The 22,337-nt window shown below is 40.6% G+C and overlaps 1 protein-coding gene across 5 annotated transcripts in view; it reads left to right on the top strand.

Moving 5' to 3' along the window:
• Positions 1–22,337, top strand: part of PIEZO2 (piezo type mechanosensitive ion channel component 2) — a 203,334-nt gene that overhangs the window by 18,666 nt on the left and 162,331 nt on the right. For all 5 annotated transcript variants that reach the window (XM_081917968.1, XM_081917965.1, XM_081917966.1 and 2 more), the window contains exon 2: positions 20,945–21,040. In XM_081917968.1, coding sequence (XP_081774094.1) covers positions 20,945–21,040 — 96 coding nt within the window. The remainder of the gene's footprint in view (positions 1–20,944; positions 21,041–22,337) is intronic.

Genomic DNA, 22,337 nt, shown 5'->3' with positions numbered 1-22,337 from the left:
TCCATTAATTTCAGTGGGTCTACCCTGATTAAAATTTAGTTTGCTTAAATCACCTCCTTTTTGAGGTGAGGAGACTAGAAGCATACACAGTGTTCCAAATGTGGTTGTACCACAGATTTGTATAACAGTCTTATATCAGCAGCTTTATTTTTAATGCCTTTCCTAATGATCCCTGGCATGGAATTTGCCTTTTTCACAGCTGCTGCACACTGAGTCAACATCTCCTTAGAGCTGTCCAAGCCAGGGGTCAGCAAGGTTTATCTTGCCTGGGCCAGATTGGTCCCGCGGAGATCCCTCCGTGGGCTCGATTGCGTGTGCAATTTTTGGCGTCTGTGTCTGCGCAGGTGTGAATTTTGGTGCTGCAGAAGTGAGTCCCCTTGCTGCACTGGTTTAGCGCAGCACACGAGCGGGCTGCTCAGTTCGGGGGCAGCTTGGGGGGCAGGTCAAACGACCTCTGCGGGCTGCTTCTGGCCCATGGGCCTTAGGTTGCTGACCCCTGGCCCAAGCTCTCCTTCCTAGTCCATACAGACCCCATAAGTGGATATGTGAAATTGATATTTTTTTGCACCAACACGCATCACTTTATAATTTTTCTTGATAGGTCTCTGCTTTTTAGAGGTGCCTTGGTTTATCACAGAAACACTTTGATTTCTGGGGCAGCAGTTACATAAAAGCTTTATTACTTCATTTCAGACAGATTTTCTGATTCTCCCCCCACCCCCACCCCCCAAAAGTTGACATGACTATCATGATCTTTGTATTTCAGCTATAGTAACACACCCTGGTAAGGTAGAATGCTAAATAATACCATTTAGTTGTATTTAAAATTAAATAATCCAAATGCTGTTTAGTGTTTACAACTAAGTGCATCACTTTTTGCAAGCTCTCAAAGGAACAAATATATATTAACAAGCAGCCATGAAAAATGAATGAAGTGCCAGGAACCACTGCAAACAGAGTATGTGATAACGTTCTGCAATAAGAACAAGGATTAAATTGTCTTATAATTTCTAGACTGAAACTTTCCTTGTTAGGCCGTATAGCTGTTATCAAAATGAATGTATTGCCGAGAGTGTTATTCCTGTTTCAGACTTTACAAATTCTGGACAAGATGGAGTGTTTCAAGAGGTGGCAAAAAGATATATCTAAATTTGTCTGGCAGGGCAAAAAGCCCAGAATTAAGTTTAAGATCTTAACAGATGTAAAAGATAGAGGGGGGTTTGCCCTGCCGGACTTGAGGCTTTATTATGAGGCAGCAGCTTTCTGCTGGCTAAAACAATGGCTACTGCTTGAGGACACAGACATCTTAGATCTAGAAGGTTATGATAATAACTTCGGCTGGCATGCGTATCTTTGGTATGACAAGGTGAAAGTGCATAAAAGTTTTAAAAACCATATAGTAAGGAAGGCTTTGTATAATGTTTGGATTAGGTACAAAGATTTAATGGAAAACAAAACCCCTAGATGGTTATCACCAATGGAAGCAAAAGCAGTCAAAAAACTTAACATGGACTCAAACTGGTTAAAATACAGTGGTGCCTCGCAAGACGAAATTAATTCGTTCCGCAAGTCTCTTCGTCTTGCGAGTTTTTCGTCTTGCGATGCACGGTTTTCCATAGGAATGCATTGAAAATCAATTAATGCGTTCCTATGGAAAAAGCCTTCCCCCGACCTCTTCTGGCGGGCGGCATTTTAAAATCGCCCGGGACAGCGGAGGACTTCTCCGCTGTCCGGGGCGATTTAAAAGCCCCTGGGAAGGCAGGCAGGGGGGACAAAGGCTTTCCCGCCCGGCCGCCCGGCTTCGGGACGATGCCCCGAAGCCGGGCGGCTGGGGGAGGCGTTCCTGCCCCACCGGCCGGCATCGGGACGATGCCGCGAAGCCGGGCGGCTGGGGGAGGCGTTCCTGCCCCACCGCCCGGCATCGGGACGATGCCCCGAAGCCGGGCGGCTGGGGGAGGCGTTCCTGCCCCACCGCCCGGCATCGGGACGATGCCCCGAAGCCGGGCGGCTGGGGGAGGCGTTCCTGCCCCACCGCCCGGCATCGGGATGATGCCCCGAAGCCGGGCGGGGGGGGAGGCTTTCCCGCCCGGCCGCCCGGCTTCGGGACATCGTTCCGATGCCGGGCGGCTGGGGGAGGCTTTCCTGCCCCACCGCCCGGCATCGGGACGATGCCCCGAAGCCGGGCGGCTGGGGGAGGCTTTCCCGCCCGGCCGCCCGGCTTCGGGACATCGTCCCGATGCCGGGCGGTGGGGCAGGAAAGCCTCCCCCAGCCGCCCGGCATCGGAACGATGCCCCGAAGCCGGGCGGCTGGGGGAGGCTTTCCCGCCCGGCCGCCCGGCTTCGGGACATCGTTCCGATGCCGGGCGGCTGGGGGAGGCTTTCCTGCCCCACCGCCCGGCATCGGGACGATGCCCCGAAGCCGGGCGGCGGGGGGAGGCTTTCCCGCCCGGCCGCCCGGCTTCGGGACATCGTTCCGATGCCGGGCGGCTGGGGGAGGCGTTCCTGCCCCACCGCCCGGCATCGGGATGATGCCCCGAAGCCGGGCAGCGGGGGGAGGCTTCAAAAGCCGTCCGGGGGCTTTTAAATCGCCCCAGACAGTCCCGGGGCGATTTAAAAGCCCCCGGTTAGGCAGGCAGGGGGGGCAAAAGTCTTTGCCCCCCCTGCCTGCCTTCAAAAGCCGTCCGGGATAGCGGGAAGCGCTTCCCTGCTATCCCGGAGGCTTTTAAAATGCTGGCGGTGGGGAGCAAAGCCTTTCGCCCCCGCCGGCCTTCCTGGACCTCTTCTGAAGTCCGGAGGGGGGGAAAAGGCTTTGCTCCCCACCGCCAGCATTTAAAAAAAGGTCCCCGAGATTTCCCTATGGGCTTTCGTCTTGCGATGCAAGCCCATAGGGAAAATCGTCTAGCGAAGCGTCGCAAAAACCGAAAAACCCTTTCGTCTTGCGGGTTTTTCGTCTTGCGAGGCATTCGTCTAGCGGGGCACCACTGTATGATGAAATTTTAGAAAATGATGGAGAAAAGTTTAAATTAAAGAGTTATGAAAAATTAAAACACAGAGTTAGGGATTGGTTACATTACCACCAAATAAATGAAATGTTTAAGCTGGACAGGAAAGTAGGATTCCAGAGTGAAAAGTCTAAGCTAGAAACGGAACTGTTAGAATCCAATACAAAAAATTTATCTAGAATGTATAATCTGCTGCTGAAATGGAATGTACAGGATGAAACGGTAAAATCAGCAATGATCAAATGGGCACAAGATGTAGGTCATGACATTATGTTTGCTGACTGGGAACAGTTATGGACCACCGGTATGAAATTTACGGCATGTACTGCTTTGAAAGAAAACATTATGAAAATGATTTACAGGTGGTACATGACCCCAGTCAAGCCTGCTAAGATTTATCATTTGCCTGATAATAAGTGTTGGAAATGCAAGGTGGACCTGCCCAAAAATTAAGGCCTACTGGGAAATGATCTATAATGAAATTAAGAAAGTCCTTAAATGGACGTTTTTGAAGAAACCAGAGGCTTTTCTTTTGGGCATGGTGGGCCAACTGGTACCGAAGAAAGATAAGACATTCTTTATGTATGCAACTACGGCAGCAAGAATTCTTTTAGCAAAGTATTGGAAGATGCAAGAACTACCCACTCTGGAGGAATGGCAGACGAAGGTGATCGAATATATGGGACTGGCAGAGATGACCGGCAGAATCCGAGACCAGAGGAAGGAGGCGGTGGAGGAAGATTGGAGAAAATTTAAAGTATATCTTAAGAACTACTGTAAAATATTGGACGGTTAAGATGTTGAGAGGCTAGAAACAAAGAATTATAGCTGTAAATCGTAAATTAAAGGGGAAAACTTAATGAGAATATATAAAGAAATGGACTGAAGGGTTGCTGACACATTATAAAAGAACAATGCAGAGAAGGGGAGGTATGGGGAAGTCATGTTTTATGTATTCGTTTTCGTTTGTGATGTGTTTGTTTTTCCTTTTTCCTTTACCCTTGTTCCTTGTTTTTTCTGTTTTGTAAAAATAATAAAAAAATCATTATAAAAAAAATAATATATAATTTCTTTTATTCACTAAAACGAGGCTTTTTCTTTGCACATCTGAGTGGCAGTTGTAACTGAATGTCTACACACAAACATCTTGTAAACATAGGGAGAAAGATTGGTCAGAAAAAAGCTTCCTATTTTTTAAATCTTCCAGTGGCATACACCTTTCAAGATATTCAGGCAACTCCCTCCACACGTACTGTACATTCAGTGTGTGAGGACGCATTCTAACCTTACATTGTACTCACCTACTAGGTTGTTATGTTGAACGCAAGCTATATGATGAACATAATCAGAAGCTCTTTCTTTCTTCAGCTGTTCCCTGACTGAATCTGGGTATTGAAACCAGTTGCTGCAGGCTGAGTGGGGAAGAGCCCTAGTGTAAATGTAAGCCCTGATCAGCCATGCCAGGGCAGGGATTTCTTTCCTACCTACCGGGAACCTTTTCACATATTAGTTGTCCCTGCAATGCACTTTCTTTTAAGGACAAGGACAAAATGGGCAAGCTCAGCAACAGCTATGATTTCATATCTGTCTATGTATTGCCTTTTTAGGTTGATTCTGTTTTTGTTTTGAAAGCTGAGAGATTGTTGTATTGATGGAGTAAAAAAGTGAGTGCATTAAAGTGCATCCAAGTGATTTTTTCCCATAGTTGCTTGGTATGCCGTGGCTAATTCAGTCCTGTCTCATCTTTTTAGGCAGAGAAGCTTTTTTATTTTTTATTTTACTATGCTTAAATTATTGTGTTGGCAGTATAAAGACTAATACAGTTCATTGCTGCATATCTGCTGAGTAACAGTCATCAGTAGAGCTGTCATTTTTTTTCCATTATGTAGCATATGTATTTTGCTGTCATGGCTAATTGACAACATTGCTTGGGTACCAGCTTCTTTGTAAAAAAGCAAACAGTGATGCTATAGCACTTGTACAAGCTAGTGTGCCAACAGTTTCCTGAAAATACTAGAGGTGTAAGCAGCTATAAAGCTCCTTCAGCTGGGACACAAATTAATGGTGAAATACTGGAACACATAGTATTATACAGAGGAGCCGGCAAGCTTCCTCAGTATCTCCTGTTTTATTTCAAATATATTTTCAAATATTTTGAAAATCTGTCCATCACAAGTAAGGAAAATAAAGTTATTCATGATGTTGTGGTTATAAAGAAAATTTAAAGATTACACAATAAGCTGCTTCTATTGGCCTCCACAGTCACTTACAGACACATTGTTAAAACCGCATTTATGGAAGACAAAATTACTTGGCTACGAGTGATTATTGAAGAAGAAGAAGAAGAAGAAGAAGAAGAAGAAGAAGAAGAAGAAGAAGAAGAATTGCATTATTGTTAATTGCACTTGTTATGGTCACTAAGAATGGTTACACTGCATATACTATAGGTAGGAAACTGGTTCTTCAGATGTCATTGGTCTCCCAACTTCTATGATCGTCGTTGGTTACGCTGGCTGTGGATGAGACTGATGGGAATTGGTACCCAACAACGTATAGAGAACCACAGGTTCCCACCTACGACATAAACTGGGTGGGTGGGTGCCCCTGTGTGCATGTCCCCCCATTGCACATATGCAACATATATTTATAAATGCAGTATGAATGACAACAATAAATCATGGCACTTTTGCATAAAAGAAATAGCCAATTGACTGCTATGCAGTGGGCATTGAGTGTTGCATGGAAAATTCAAACAATTATGGAACTTGGAGATTTTAACAATATTTTTGAACATAATGTTTTTCAAGGGATTCCATGTTTTCTTTTCAATGTGTTGTTGATAAAATGGAATGGTAGAAAATATCTGCCTCCCATTACTTCAAATCAGCCATTTTATAAAAGTTTTACAAAGTGTTAAGTCATATGTCCTACTTTATGAAGGAATTTTGTCACATCCAATAACTTTGAGAAATGTATTATCAAAAATGAACAGCATTCTTTGTGTAACCAGACCCAAAGTATACAGTACATACACATATAGGTATTTATTTTAAATATCCAAATGTTACAGGATTTTTGGATTTATTTACAAAAGAGGACTCGGCTCTTCAATCAACATATTTATAATGTTTGTGTAACTGGTTTTTATATTTTGTGAACTGCTTAGGAGTCTATTTTGGCATTAAGTGGTACATAAATCAATAAGTTTATTAATGATAATAGTACCATTAAATAGACAATCCTCTTACCCAAGTCATATTATGCAAATGCAGTAAGAAATAAGAAGCTCAGGAGAATGTTAGATATTGCATGTACTGATCCGGCAAGACCAACTGCTATAATTTCTTATTTATTTGTTGTGATTAGTTTATCCACTGGTGATTTATTAGCTGCCATAAGCATGCCAATGGAGAATCAGTCAGTCAATCAATGTTAGGTTTTAGATATGGAATTTTCCCCAAGGTGTATGGGATATTTTTCCTTCTGGTGTATCGTCTCAGCAAGCTACTGGAAATTGTTCTCTCTTAAATATTTTTCTGTTTGGTTTATAGGGGTGCTGCATTTGTAGGTAACCTAATCACCTTTTTGAACATGTTCAAACATGGTTGCATAGCTCTCTAAGGCTATAAGAATGTTATTTCTACTGTATGACATTGACAAATGTTTGCTTAGAAAAAAAAATGTGTTGACAAACTGCATTTTGACACTTCTGCCTAAGTGTGAATAGAGCATGTAGGACAGCTTCGTGTGGTTGTAATAGTTTCTGATAGGGTTGCCAAACGCCTGGACTTTCCTGGACACAGCTGGGATTTGGCCATTGGAAACAGTGTCCGAGCAAAAATCGCTGAAATGTCTGTGAAAATCTATATGTATGGCAGCCCATGTTGGAAGTGTAGATTTTGGCAAATTTCCTTAAAACATCTCAACTTTGTCAACCCTAGTTTCTTAACATTGTCTAGTTCTCCAAGAGATTTCAGACTGAAGTAGGCCTTCATAATTGTTGAAGGAAAAGCGTATTTTATCTCCAGATTGTGTATAGTGAATGGACTAGGAGACAGAGTGCTGAAAATGTGCTACCTGTTCCTCCTCACTCAGATAGCACATAACCTGAAGTGTCTGTGTGGTTGTATGAGAAAGGAGACATGCACTCCTCAGTGGCAGAGCTGGGTGCTCCAGCACCCGGAACGGCACACATGCTGTACACCCGGGGCGGGGGGAAAACCTCCCCGGGGGTCGATCTTGGTGTGGGGGGCGCTGAATGTCACTCCTCTTAAGGCTGAAGGGGGTTGACATTCGGCGTGCCCCCCCCGTGACTCCCAAGCCTATAGTGAGCTGGGGGAAGGGGGAGGGCCACAGCAGCTGCTTCACCACTTTGCCCGCTTGCTGGGCTTGGGGGAGTTGCAGGTGGGGGATGCGCGCCGAATGTCACCCCCTTCAGGATTACACCCGGGGCAGCCCGGACACCCTTCCTACGCCCCTGGCACTCCTTGCAAATATTTCGTGCCTGTAGGCTAACATGTACTGCAGCCAGACCTCCTGCCTGCTTTCCTTCCTTCCCTTGGAAGAAACCTTTCCTTTCTTTCCTTTTTGCCTGCCCAAAGGCAAGGGGAACTCCCTGTCTTGGCTTTGTTTAAGTTAAAACAACAACAACAACATCAGGTGTGTGTTTGACTTAGTGAAACATGCCATGGTGAAGTTGGCATGTTGGCAAGACTTGTATGATCAAGTCTTTTTGATTGTCATTGTTGCTTCTATTAGGAGCTAGGTAAGGCTTGCACAGCATGGCATTCCTGTGTTCCTGTATTGTATTGTGGCCTGTTGTGTGCTTGATAAACAAACATACCAGTGTACTTTCTAAGCAATAATACCTGGTTGTTGAGCTGCATGTGGTTTGGGGTGGGGGGTGGCATGAGCTGCATGAGATTGAAATAGGTCTCAAACATGTACTTAAAAAGGCACATAGACTTCAAAAGTCTGGCAAAATCCACTTTTCTTTAAAGCATTAAGAAAGACTAGTTGTTTATTGAGATTGCCTTGAACCTCACCTGCTTAATGTAAATAGAGGTTTATACTTAAAGTTCCACATCCAAATCAATGGTCTATCCAGTTTTCAGTAATAATGATGTTGTTTTTTAGAGGGGATGTGTAACAATTGCTCTTAATTTCATGTTAAAAGTCTTTTGCATGCATTTAATCTTGTATGAATTCTTTTTTATTTTAAAACTGTTATTGAGTAATTAAGTAGCTTTCTATGATTCTTTAAAAATCTCTCTCTCTCATCCTCTAGTGTACATGAATTATATGACCCACTTTACTCTTGGTTGTGGGACAAATAATTATGGTGTGAAGTGAAAATAGAGTAAAACTCCATACAGCATTAACAGAGGATAGTTGCTGCAGCCCTAAAGGTTCCATGTTTAGTCCATGTCGCATTAATAGCAAGGACTTTTATTAATCCATATTGCCTCTTGAAGCAGCATGCAAGCTTATCGGACAGAACTTTCACACTTGTTTACATGTCATTCTACAAGGCTGAGATATTACATATACTTCTGAACATGAGTCACACGTTTTCCTGACTTGTTAATTTTGATGTAACAAGCTATATTATGGGCCTAAATTAGAAAGTGATGACAAAGTAATTTTTTTTTATCAAGGTTTATAGCTGAGGTTTTTTTAAAAATGCTTTCTGTCAGTTGGCTTGTTCAGCAAATTAAGTTACAGATGTAATATTCTTCAAGCTTCAGTTGAATATCTAAGTTAAATACTCAAAGCTTCTCAATATATTTTTACATAGAGATGTGATTGTGATGACTTGTATGCTTATCTGATTCAATATTAGTTTTCTGATTTTATAGGCTAGGTGGCGTCGTTAATTCAAAATCTAAATAACATATATGCAGAAAGCTTATTTTTTTGCATAAAAAGTGCTGTGGAACCTTAGATATTGATGTATCATTTGGTACATTGATACACTGATTTATTGACATATATACATGAGCAGCAGTGATCTGCAGACTTTCATGGTAACAAGGGTAAGATAAGAAGCATCTGCTTCTATCTGAACTGGGAAAAACCCTGGCTATGGTTTGAGCAAACAAGTGTAGCATGTTGGTACAACACATAGTTTATCCTAGCCAGAGTTCCCCGTGTTTGTAATTAAACTACGGTGTAACATTCTTTGAGAAACTGCCATAAGCTTTTCTGTCCGTCTTTGTCATTTGTACAAAATGGATTGTTAAAAATATTAGTTGGGAGACCTGAAGAGGCTACACACCAATATAGATTTGCCGGAGCACTAAACATAACATGTATTCAATATGTAGCTGATAATGTAGCTACAATATGTAGCTGAGGCAATTACCTTTTGTAGTGAAAACCATATTTTACATAAAGTCTATAAATTTTAATTTTTATAATTGATGGGCTCTCTCACAGGTGTCTTTATTATTGGTTTGTAACATATGATTTATGTATGCTTATTATTATAAATGTGCACCAGTACACTTGCTAATTTACGTTAGACCACAGTTTAGGTTGGCATTATGTGTGAACTGAGACAATGTACCAATTGGATATAATCTCCTATTTTTGTAACTGCACCAGGCTGTGTTGTCCTTATGTCTTTCTTCTTTGTCATGCCTATCTTTGAAATCCCACTCACATATGCCTGAAATGTGTTGCTTTCACAGTTCATCTATATGCTGCAACCTGTTTAAATTCCATTAGAAGTAGGCTTTTCCTTTTGATGTAGATTAGGGCAGATCTACTAAACCAATGTTAAATTATTTAGAGCGTATGATTTCTAGATGTTTACTAGTTTGCCACTGAGACTTTATTGACTGACAGAATCTACCACATCAATCATCCTGACATACTGATGTTTCTGTCTAGGAATCCATGAAATACCATAATTTTCCTTTTAGAGCTTATTGTAGATTTAAAGCAGTCAAAAAATAGGCAAAACCAATCCGATAATCCAATATGTCTTTGCTGCTGATGCAAGACTTTTTATTTCCCCTACAGTACATTTTCTGGTGCTGTGTCTTGTCTAGTTATAAAAGCCTCAGGGAATATGACTTCCATCTAGCTGCCAGGATGTTGTTAGTAATAATCAATCTCAATTTTGTGTCTCTCCTTTTTATACCTCAGGCCATACCTCCACTCTCATATGTGTGTGTGTGTGTGTGTGTGTGTGTGTGTGTCTTTTGGACTCTTGCTGAATATACTTATTTTGGAATCAGTTCTGCCCCTCTTTATTAACCAACAGATGAGCTACTTCTTTTGGTTTCAGTCCACTAAGCTTAGACATGTTTTTTTCAAAAAGTATTGAAGGTGGTATGTTGTACTAAGCAGTATCTGGTTGTCCACATGGAAGTATCTGGTTGTCCACATGGAAATTAAACTGCCACTGTTTATCCAGCTTAAAATTTCATGGGGACAAACAATGGAAAATACATAGCAGTCACAGTGGATTATTACAGGGAACAATGGTGGACAGTGAACAGTGGTGGTTTAGTTAGTATTGAAATAGATTAAACTATTGCATGTTTGTTTTTCATTGTTTAGCACTTTGAAGAAGCATGTTGTTGTTGTTTAGTCGTTTAGTCGTGTCCGACTCTTCGTGACCCCATGGACCAGAGCACACCAGGCACTCCTGTCTTCCACTGCCTCCCGCAGTTTGGTCAAACTCATGCTGGTAGCTTCGAGAACACTATCCAACCATCTCGTCCTCTGTCCCCTTCTCCTTTTGCCCTCCATCTTTCCCAACATCAGGGTCTTTTCCAGGGAGTCTTCTCTTCTCATGAGGTGGCCAAAGTATTGGAGCCTCAGCTTCACGATTTGTCCTTCCAGTGAGCACTCAGGGCTGATTTCCTTAAGAATGGATAGGTTTGATCTTCTTGCAGTCCATGGGACTCTCAAGAGTCTCCTCCAGCACCATAATTCAAAAGCAGCAATTCTTCTGCGATCAGCCTTCTTTATGGTCCAGAAGAAGCATGTAGGCTTAGTCAATAAAGTATAGTGTGTTTGTATGCCTGTACCTGCTGCAATTTTCATTGTGATATTGTAAAGTTAGCAACACTTCATTAGACAGCCTTCCTTCCACAGCACACAGATGTTTCACATGTTTTTGCACAACATGTTTTTTATTTCTACTTAACAGAAGTTCAATATTCCTTTCCTTGTGTTATATTGTTGAGATTTAGTGCCACTCCAAATGTTTAGGGGGCTGTGAACAAAGTGGTGGGCCATCTCTTCTGCTGTTGGATGCATGCAAGCTTTCCTGGTGGTGGTGCTGAATCTTGGGATCATTTCAGCTTGCAACAGTACCTTTGACAATGCTACATTGAGAGCATTGTGAAAATTAAAATGGTGGCTAGACCTATCCATCCAGTACTGCTTGGTGTTGCAGGCCATCCGGCCTTACTGATGAGCAGTGCTGGGACTCTGACATCTGTTTAAGGATGCCTAGTGCTGATACTGGCCTTGATGAAACCAATTAGGACAGTTTGCTCTTCAGTGTTACGACTGCACTTGCTTTCTTGTTGTGCTTTAGCACATTATTCAGCTAGAAAGCAGACATGATACAGTACTGGAATGCTTACATACACATTCACAAAATTAAAATTGGATCTATTATTTACAACATTATCTTAGATATATGCACTCGGAAGTAAATTCAAAGGGACTGATTTGCCTTAGTCTCATTTACTATTGTTTTCAAAATACTAATCCATAATTTACCTTGACTTTAGAAATAAGGATAGTTCTTCCAGCACATTCCAGGAATAATTTAAGTGCTGAGATTGATTTTGCCTATTTATAAACTTGATGATGTGCCTTTTTCACATTTTTTTTAAAAAACCACCACTTAAAAAAGAGCACATGGTTTTGTTTTCATTCTCCTGCATAAACAAGATATATACTTGTGTGAAGGTTCAGAAAATTGTCTGCGTGAAAAAGCAGTGCTCTCTGTCTATTGACCCCCATACCTACATAGTCACTATTATATATTCATGTAAGCATCACAGCTGACTTGCCAGGGATTAGGTATGTGTTTCATGAAGCCATAATCTGGATGGAGCCTTTGGTTGTGTTTCTTTTCATGCATGAATCCTTTTGAGTAGATGTGCAGTAGGCACTTGGATATAAATGACAGGATAAAAATAGAGCTCTAGAAGCTGCTATTTTCTGACCTTCCTGTCAATATTCTTTGCCCTAACTGTTGGAAGTGAGAGATGGTTGGATCTCAGGAGCATGCTCTTGGTATCTTTTTAAACAGGGGAATTTTTGTGTGTGTCAGTCTTCCTCCCATGATGAGGTGTGAATTGCAGTGTGGTAACTCCCACCCCCACCCCCACCCCAGTTCCTTAATTTTGTGACAAATTATTATTTTTGCTCTTACGGTTTTTGGACTCAATTCTATCCCCAGTTGGAATGACTGAGAGAACTCAAAAACCATAAATTGACCTTGCAAGATTCTGTTTAAAGTTGTTTGTTATTTGTCTGTTTGTTATGTCCCCTTCCTGTGAGAAAGGCATATAGAGGGTGAAAAACCAATGTTTTGTGTATTATTCTAATACCTTATCATATACCTCCCTCAACAATACCACAAGCAGCATCAAGGATCAATAGTATTCCCCAGATTTACAATAAAGAAAAAAGAAAACCCTGTATGGATCTGAATTGGGTGAACATTTTGTCCCTGTTGAAACCTTCCTTGTTACTAAGCAAGACTGTGTTTTTTCATCATACCTACACTGTGGAGAGTTTGCTAATTCTGCTTTTGGCGTCAGTGAGACCCAATTGCATCTGCAAATGTTTGCAACCGATGCCCTCACATCAGCAATTGGCCACACTTAATGGCTACTTTAAGTCAATGATATTTTGCTGACATTTTTCTTTGTTCATTGAAATCTTTGCAAAATGTGTTGGGGCATAGTGTCACAGGCCTTGTTCAAAATAATCAGGTCCTCATTTTGTCACCCTTTGCGAGTGGATTAGCAGTTTATATTGAGCCAACTTAAACTGAAGTGTGTATTCACTAATTATATAAAATACAGCATTTTTTGCTATTAGGCCTTGGAGAACAACCACTATCTAGTGCTATTGATGTGGAGATTTGGGTGCATTGTATCAACATCACTTAGCCATGAAATAGCGAACACCATTGAATCCTACACGGTGATCCTAGAAACCACTAAGCAAAACACATCTGCTGTATAAAAACCACAGCATTTCAATTAGCAGCATTGGGTTAAAGTTTTTAATGCCTATGCATTTTCTAAAATAATGGAATAAAAAGTTATTTTTCATGGGTTTCACAGCAGTATCATGTCCAAACTATGACTTTGCTTATATTAGTCTGGAATGTTTTCCCTCTGAATGTTTCCTCAAAGCCATTGGAACTGGAGGCCTTACTTCCACAATTTTTGTTTTCTAGCAAAACAGATGTGTGTCATTGCCTACGTGCTCATGCTGGGAAGAAGCCAGGAGAGCCCATGGGTCTGGCAGCTTGGCTGCTATTGCTTGTGGCTGTCACACCGTGCACAGTGAAATTTAAAACCTCAAGTGCTCCTGGGAAATTAGTGTCTGCTTCCAGGGCTATCATACAGAAAACAAAAAGGCATTGCCTATGAGCCCGGGGGGGGGGGTGCAGCCATTTTTTCACATGCAGTCCCCCTGGCAATGGGAATGACGAATTTTCAGGGGCATTTGACGTGTCAACTTAGAGGATGATGTGGTAGCAGGCTGGCAGTGGCAGATGAGCTGATGGCTTGCTTTCAAAAGCTTCTTAAAAAGACTCATCACTCTTCTCTATATCCATCATCTGCTGGTTTCTAGGTAGTTTGTGGACATCTGAACAAGGGGCTCTGGGTTTGGGCCGCAAACTCAAGTTCAGTTGGAGTCACTGCCTCAGAGCCATTTTTTATCTTGGCTCCCCCATGAGTGGACATGGACAGCCTATGTTGTTGGCCCTCAAGTGTTCCTTCTGTTCAAAATAGGGTCCCTATTTGTTTGTTTGTTTTTGACGTTGCTGAGTAGTGGCTTAGTTTGTTCTCTTGCTGGTTCAAGTGCAATGAAAAGTTCAAGTAATCGAGCATATTGTATTATTTATATGATGTTAGCCGCTCTGAGCCTGGCTCCGGCCGGGGAGGGCGGGGTACAAATAATAATTTATTATTGTTGTTATGAGGGTGGGGTACAAATAAAAATAAATTTATTACTTTACAACCATTAATTGCTGATTCACTGCTTCCCCTCCTCCCCCTCCCTGTAGTGCCCTCCATATCATTAAAAGCTGTATGACTGGCAGAAGTGCATCAGATGCCTCTTTTCCCATCTCTGCATTTCTGTGTTGGGAAATGATGCACATGTTACTTTCCAAATAAACCTTTGTATTCAACCTCAAACTTGCTAGTCAGTTAAAAGCAAGAAGGCATTGCTGTGTTCTTGTTCAGCGTATAAATCTCCAGCGTTTTTCAGGTTTAACGCTGATTAGATGTCCACAACCTTTTTTTAAAAAAATAAGTCCTGTATTATTTGGTGTAATGCACTCCTTCTGTAGGTTGTATTCCTGTTACAACCCATCCCTTTCTCAGTGTTTGAAACTCCCATTGTTCTAGGCACATTTTGCGACAGGGAATTTCATTAGGGTGAGCAGTTTTTGAGCTCTGGGCGCAGTATTGCGCTTAAGATTTCAGAGTGGAAGGAAACTGCAGAGTGGAAGGAAAGAAGGACCTTTTGCTGGCTCCCCACTTCCAGCTACCCTCTGAAGACTGGAGAAGAGACCCTCTTAAGAATATTAGGGGGTGGGCAGGGGAAGGACTAGACCATGTGAAAAATGAACATAATATTTTAGCTGTAGTTAATTATATTCTATGTATAAATATGTGCGCCTAGACATTCTGTTGTTTAAGGTGCCATTTAGCTCCTAGTTTTAATATCTCAGTTTCTAACACTGCCATTTCTATACACTGAGCAGGAAAGGGTCATGAGTTTAAAAATGTATGCCCATATCAATTTATCTCTAGTGGTTTTGGAATCATAACAGAGTTGTTCTTATGCATTTTAGGTGAGCTGCACAAGTATTTGGCAAGAAAATTCTTTGATGTCTTTCTCCTTTTCTGACTTAACTGAAATAGCAAGTACAACGAGAGAGAAAGTGGAAATGACTGTTGCGTGAGGGATTAATTAATCAAGAGCTCTTCTGGTTTGTGTATAGTTCACTTTAAAGTCCAAACATCTCCTAGCTTATCTTACTAATTAGTAGGCTGATTGCATGTTGAGCTTTCATCTTTGCTCAAGTCATGACCACCTGTTTCCTGAACTGATGAACCCATGTTATGATTTATGCTGCTTAGAAAGGAGTACACCATTTTAATGATAAATGCAAACCTACATTTGAGTTTATATAAGGGATACCTTGGCAGATCATTGTGAAAAAGTAATTTGGTTTTATTATTTTTTGATAAACTATATACCACAAAACCTAGCACTCACAAACATTTGATGAAACCTTCATATAAAATGTAAGACTGTCATTGTGCAACCCCTGTTGGAAGATTCGTAGTGCCTCATAACAATCATGGATTTACATGAAGTCAGAGTGGTGTCAGGTATCGGGTTAGCAAACAAAGAAGGCAGGTTGCACAACACCAGTGACCATGGCATGAGAAGAGATGAATATTGATGGGGAAAGTGGTGGTTTAAACAGCAAAAGTTTTAGTAAATCAGGGAGGAGGGACACAGAGGATAATTGCAGTTTTAAACACCAGCAGAGGTTTGAGTCAATCAGGGATGGAGTAAAACTGAGAGGGAAAAAGTGACAATTTTAAACAATGGCAACATTTTTGAGTAGAGGCAATATGGGGTGACGCTAAGGAGGTGGAATAAGTGTCTTTGGATATAAATAATATTCTATTCATTTTCAGCTTATTGCCAATTACTTAAAAAACAGCCATAAAAATTATTGCTTCATTTCTGAATCGTGCAAGGGCTGAACTGAGTGCATCAGAACTTGAACTCTATGGAACATTTCTGAGTGAACCTTTCATACTGAATTAAATAATTAGCAAAGTATGACATCTTGAAGAAAGCAGTCTCCTCCCTGCTTCTTGTTAAATGCAGATATTGGGATTGTGATGATAGCAAGTCACTGAAGCTCTTCATTGTGGTGGTACTCTCTGAGGCACAGTAAGTGGGTTTAGTTAAAGATCTACAGGGTCAGCTGGTATACATGAGCATGTTTGTCTTGGCAGCTGTGGAGTCTGATTTACAGTTGCTGCCAGTGCCATGAGGCTACTTTTAATTTATACCAGCTGGTTATCCAGCATTCTGAACTCAAAACGAGTAATGGCTATTTCAGTAAAAAGGTCAGAATTTATGCATGGACAAAATCTGTGTAAAGGTATATTTGCCCCCACAGAGATTACTCGATGGCATTTTTTTCACTAATCTCATTTTTCAAAAGTGTTAAATATGTTACCACATAGAATAATATATTGCTTTAATATTAAAGGACATTTTTTGCAAGGAGATGATGAAATATTTGCCGTGATTTTTTGTTTTGTTTTTAAGGGTATGGTGGTTTTTTTAATTAAAAAAAATTATCATGGGTGCTCCCTTGTGAGAGCTGCAAGCTCTGTGGGTGGGCTGTGTGTAATTTTGCCCCACTTTTTGATGGGAGATTCAGTTGGGGAGATAGAAGCAGCACTCTCCTCTCTGCTACCTCTAAATACATGCTTATATATTTGGTGGGTGGGCTACTGATCCTGAAAATAGCACATAGTTATTGGAACTAGTAGCCATTGATAGCATTATTCTCCATGAATTTGCCCAACCCTTTCTTTAAAGTTATATGAATTGATGGCCACCACCATATATTGTGGAAGAATTCCATAATTTAACTCTGTGCTATGTGAAGAAGGGAAATTTCCTAAAACAGCAAGTGATGAATATTAATCTTTTCTTTTCATTGTTTCTCCCAAAGGTGGAATTCCGTTATTGGTGTACTAAACCCTTCCACTATTTCCCTGAATTAAATCTCAGCCCTCTTAATGGATATATAATGGATCAGGGGTTGTCAACCTGGTCCCTACCGCCCACTAGCGGATGTTTCAGCATTCTAGGTGGGTGGTAGGGGGTTCTATGGCACAGGCTGAATCCTCCTTCCATCAAGCATTGGTGAGCAGTAAAGAAATTTTCCCATCAAGAAAGATGCATTCATGGGTGGTAGGTATAAAAAGGTTGACTACCCCTGAGTTAGATTATAGTGGCTTTGCTCCAGAGGAATATGTAATCAAGCCTTTTGCTACCTGTAAATTTAAACAGATTAGAACAGAGCATTCCAAACTGTGTGTCGCAACATGTTTGTGTGTTAACTGCAGTGTGTGGGTGTGTTGTGCGAATGCTCCACACGATCCTCCTGGGGCTGGAAAGGGATAAGTCTAATCTCCTTTTTGCTAGTAAAACTGAATTAGTGTGTCGCGAAATAATGTCTAAAAAGTGCGCCACCAACATGAAAAATTCAGAAAGCTCTGGATTAGAATAACAAATTCTGCAAGAATAATTCTCTCCATCTTAACATGCTTTGAAAATATATTGCCATGCACAATTCTGCCCATACTGGCAAGACGGAATTTATCTTTGTTTGTTTCCAGGCATTTTTACCCAGTTTTTCCATTTTTTAAACAATTGCTTAAAGTGACTTTATATCGGCCTTAACATTAAGCTGAATTGGGGCATGCATTCTGGTGACCAGTTACAAAGCTATGATCCTTACTTTATTGTAGCAGTGGTTTTCATAGGATTGTCAAATGACGGGGGGAGAGGATCCTGACTTCCCTATTAATGACTTTACTCTGCTAGGACCTATAACTCCCCTATCCTGGTTACGGTACTTCATATATCCTCTCACACACCATTATTGCATATGGGCAATAATACAACATAGCTATAATAAGAATACTTTCCTCACTCTTCCTTTATCCCCCCCCCCCCATTCCACATCTCTCCTTGCAATCTCCAGTCAGGTCATTTAAAGTGTCTGGCGTCTTTTGCAGAAAGGAATCAAAATCCACCATTCCTGCTTAATGTACAGTTTGACCCTGTTTCCTTCTTGTAATATTTGTTGGAAAACAATACAGCACATTATTCTGTAAAGTGTTGCTCAACTTGAAGGGAGTTTCATTTGTGCTAAACGGCAAGTTATGCAGCTTATGATTTCTTGCTTCTTCCAGGGATCCCCGTGAGGGCTTTTTTTTTTTAAAAAAAAGAATCTGCCCCTATGTGCAGTTTCTCATTTGTTTCCAGATCCTATAAGTATTCTTATGTGATAAGAAGACAAAGTATATTTGGAAACCCGTGTCCACTTGCAAATGCCTTTGTTGGCTGCTAGGCAAAATTGGTAGCGGGGTGAGGGGACAAGTTAACTGTCTTTGCTCATTAAGAAAAGGGGCCTTTATCATCATCATCATCATCCGCATCCTGACGAAGTCTGATTTCTACTATGTGGCTAGGTCAATACTTAAATAACCCAACCACATTAGTGCAATCGGAATGTATAGGTCTTTCCCATGGAATTAACACTAGGATGTTAATGTGTGATGTTCCGTTCTGTTGTCTGGACTTGCATAATTATGTCCACTCAATTTATAATTTAAATGTTGCCTCAGATGCTTTTGAAGCTGTTTCTGTGATGATCAAAATAGGTTCATTGATCAAAATAGGTTCATTACAAGAATGAGAGTAGTGAAATGGTAACACTGGTCTAATGTTACTAAACATTAACAAAAGATGTCAACTTTAGTTTACCACCTCTTAATTTCTGCAAGGAATTGTTTTTGAGATTTAAACCTGATTTTCAGTTATGAGATATATTATTGATTTAAGTGAGGAGAGTTACGTTTTTGTGAAAATAAATAAAAATATGCACTGACACCTCTGCATTTGGCTTATCTGACGAGAAAAGGCTGAATGTGGTAGGCCTCATAACATTTCAACATCTGCCATGTCGTTAGATGGAAGCTGGCTTTTTTCCTTCTCTTAATTTCCCCCCCCCCATATTTTTGCCATACAGAACAGCCCAGAGACACATATTTATTGATATACTGAAACTTCTGCTTGATTCAGTGTCTCACTGACCAATATTCTTAAAGGGAAAATACAATAATGACAATGAAAAAAATATGCCCTTTGGCTTTAAGTATATTATTTTTGTGCAATACTGACCATAAAAAATAAAACTTTGAACTGTCTGTTGTTTTGCCCCACTGTACAATTAACTTATTTCTTGTTTGTGAATAAAAGGTTGACTTAGAACTGCTGCTACAGGAGAAGCACTAGTATACTGGGATGTACTTACATAATTCTATGTGGGTTAAGCTGTGTGTGTGTTTTGATTAAATGAATGTTGCTTTCCAACATGTAGAAAAAGAAAAAGAAAATTGATAAAGCCTGATTTGTGTTCATATGTTTGCATGATTTTGTGTGTATTTGCACAACTTTTGACTACAGCTAACACTTTGGCTTCAATCCCAAGACCTCCTTGCATGTGCAGAGGTTGTTTGCACATGAAATAAACTTGTTTTGGATTTCTCCTTTCCAGTTGTAAACCCATCACGCCCACTGGATGAAAAGTTTCTACAGTAGCAGTACTGAGCACTGCAGTCAGTAGAGAGATAAAAGGATGATCCTGTTGTGCATACGGCCTTTAGATTAAAAGCTTTGAGTACTAATAATGTGTTAAATGCATTTTGAGGCACAAATCACTTTAGGAGAAAGCTTTATTTAATTATCTTGGTGGGTGATTCAGTTTTCCAATTTCTCTAATAAGCCACAGGGCTTAATAACAACTCTTCTGAATTCATACAATAAATTCGTGATATAGCTCACTGTGAAGTCATATATTTTCTCCAAATCATAATGCCATCCTTACTTATGGTTTGGTCACTTCTGTTCTTTGGACTACAATATAGCATTGATTATTGACCTGCTAGGTATTGAGCATAATTGAATGTTCCTAGACACAGAAGAGGGCCTTCAATGGTTAGCGTAAATGTTTCGTCATTAGAAATTATGGAAGGTCAATTTACAGGGCTGCCCTGGCACTTGAACGTTTGTCCTTGCAAAAACAGCTCAATCAAAATGTTATCTTCCCAGTACTTTGTCTACACATGGGGAACTCAGATGAATTTTCTTATAGCAGATCTTAATAGCAAATTCCAACCCTACGATCATAGAAAATACAGTCAGCTTCTTGCTCTAGCCTAGGGGTCAGCAAACTTTTTCAGCAGGGGGCCAGTCCAATGTCCCTCAGACCTTGTGGGGGGCCGGACTATATTTTGAAGAAAAAAAATGAATAAATTCCTATGCCCCACAAATAACCCAGAGCTGCATTTTAAATAAAAGGACACATTCTACTCATGTAAAAACACGCTGATTCCCAGAACGTCCGTGGGCCGGATTTAGAAGGCAATTGGGCTAGATCTGGCCCCCGGGCCTTAGTTTGCCTACCCATTCTCTAGCCATTAATTATTAAATGAGAGATGAGTTCTGAGTCAAAATTACCTGTGTTTTTAATTGGTTGTTTGTGGATTTTGTTATATTCTCATTTTAAAAGGCATAATCTGTGTGCAGGTATATTGTCTTTTTCTTTTCCTTTTGCTGCAGTCACCTTGATAACCCTACACTGTGGATGGTAATGATAATAAGTTAGTTTATTAATCACTTCTGTATTAAGACTGCCTAATAAATTTACAAAATGTAAGAGCTTAGACATAAAATACAATAAAAGAAAAATGCACTTCAATGTAGATCAAATTAATGTAATGGAAATGCAATGTATGTCAATACACTGGTCAGATGAATGTGCAATCATTTCCCTGAAATATTAGCATTAATCCACTTTCCCCCCTGCATTTCTCTTTTTCTCTCTACAGCATGTGCGTTCCGCTACAATGGACTCTCATTTGTCTACCTCATCTACCTGCTACTCATTCCTCTTTTTTCGGAACCTACAAAAACAACAATGCAAGGTAAGCCTGTTTCTGGCTTTTAAAAAAAGTACAGATAGATGCAACTGAAAAATTAAGTTGCTACAGAAACCCCTTTTTTAAAATAGTGGGCTATATATCTGAGAGAGAAATGAAACTATGGACAAACCAAACACTTCAGTAAGTAATTACAGTTTGATTAATCCAGTTTCTTTGGATGGCATTCAATTAAGTTTTACTCATAGTATATCCATTGAAATGAATGAACTAGACTTATTTAAATGGCACTTTTTGCCTTTAATTTCTGTTGAATAAGCAAAATATTCATGTATTTTTGAACTAAAGGGCAGGATTCACTGGACAAGACTCATCAGCAGAAGCCCTGAGTAAATGACTTCTGTTCGTGCAATGAAGTTTTCCCTTCTCCTCCTTCCACGCCTCTGAAATTGGGTTGTAGGTAGGAGGCTGAGAGAACCCTCAGAACTGTGCAGGGAGCGGGGGACTGTTCCATCTGGCAAGCTGAAATACATGACATTGAATTATACCCCCAGTTTCCTTTTCCACACTTTATGTTGTGTGCGCTGCCTTTCACTAAGAATCAAGGTAAAACTTAATTAGCTTAGTTCTTGTACTTTTTTAACCCCCCACTGGCTTAACTCTGCATGTTCATGTCTAAGGTAGAAAATAATACAGTGGTACCTCGGGTTAAGTACTTAATTTGTTCCGGAGGTCCGTTCTTAACCTGAAGCACCATTTTAACTAATGGGGCCTCCCGCTGCCGCCATGCCGCCACCGGAGCACAATTTCTGTTCTCATCCTGAAGCAAAGTTCTTAACGTGAAGCACTATTTCTGGGTTAGCGGAGTCTGTAACCTGAAGCGTATGTAACCTGAAGCGTATGTAACCCGAGGTACCACTGTAATTGTCTGTCAGCATAACATTGGATTAAACAAATAAACAAAACTTATTAACGTCTTTGTTTAACTCACATGCACTCTTTGAGAAAGTATTGGAAGCTGACAGGCATTGCACACTATGTGTTTGCACACAGTCTACTGTAGTAGTGAAGATTTGCTCAATTACTTTTAATAACCTTTGTGGGACAGGCCCTGTCCTACAGCACTCCCCAGACTGCCAAACTCGGAAGCAGCAGCAAGAGAATTCAGCCTTGAGAGATATAGAATAGGATCATGCAGTCAATCCATGATATTTCACTCATGGGGGAAACCTATACTGTACTTCTCCTTTTTTGACAATGCATTTAAGAAGACCGATGTGAAGGGGGAAACAGTGTATTATTCTTTGTGTGCTTTGAAAGGTTCCTATAATAAATGTGTGGA

The sequence above is a fragment of the Podarcis melisellensis genome (assembly GCF_964234715.1).
Source record: "Podarcis melisellensis genome assembly, chromosome: 7".
Lineage (NCBI taxonomy): Eukaryota > Metazoa > Chordata > Lepidosauria > Squamata > Lacertidae > Podarcis > Podarcis melisellensis.
Note: the sequence above shows the minus strand (reverse complement) of the source record. Positions and strands in the feature narration are given on the sequence as shown.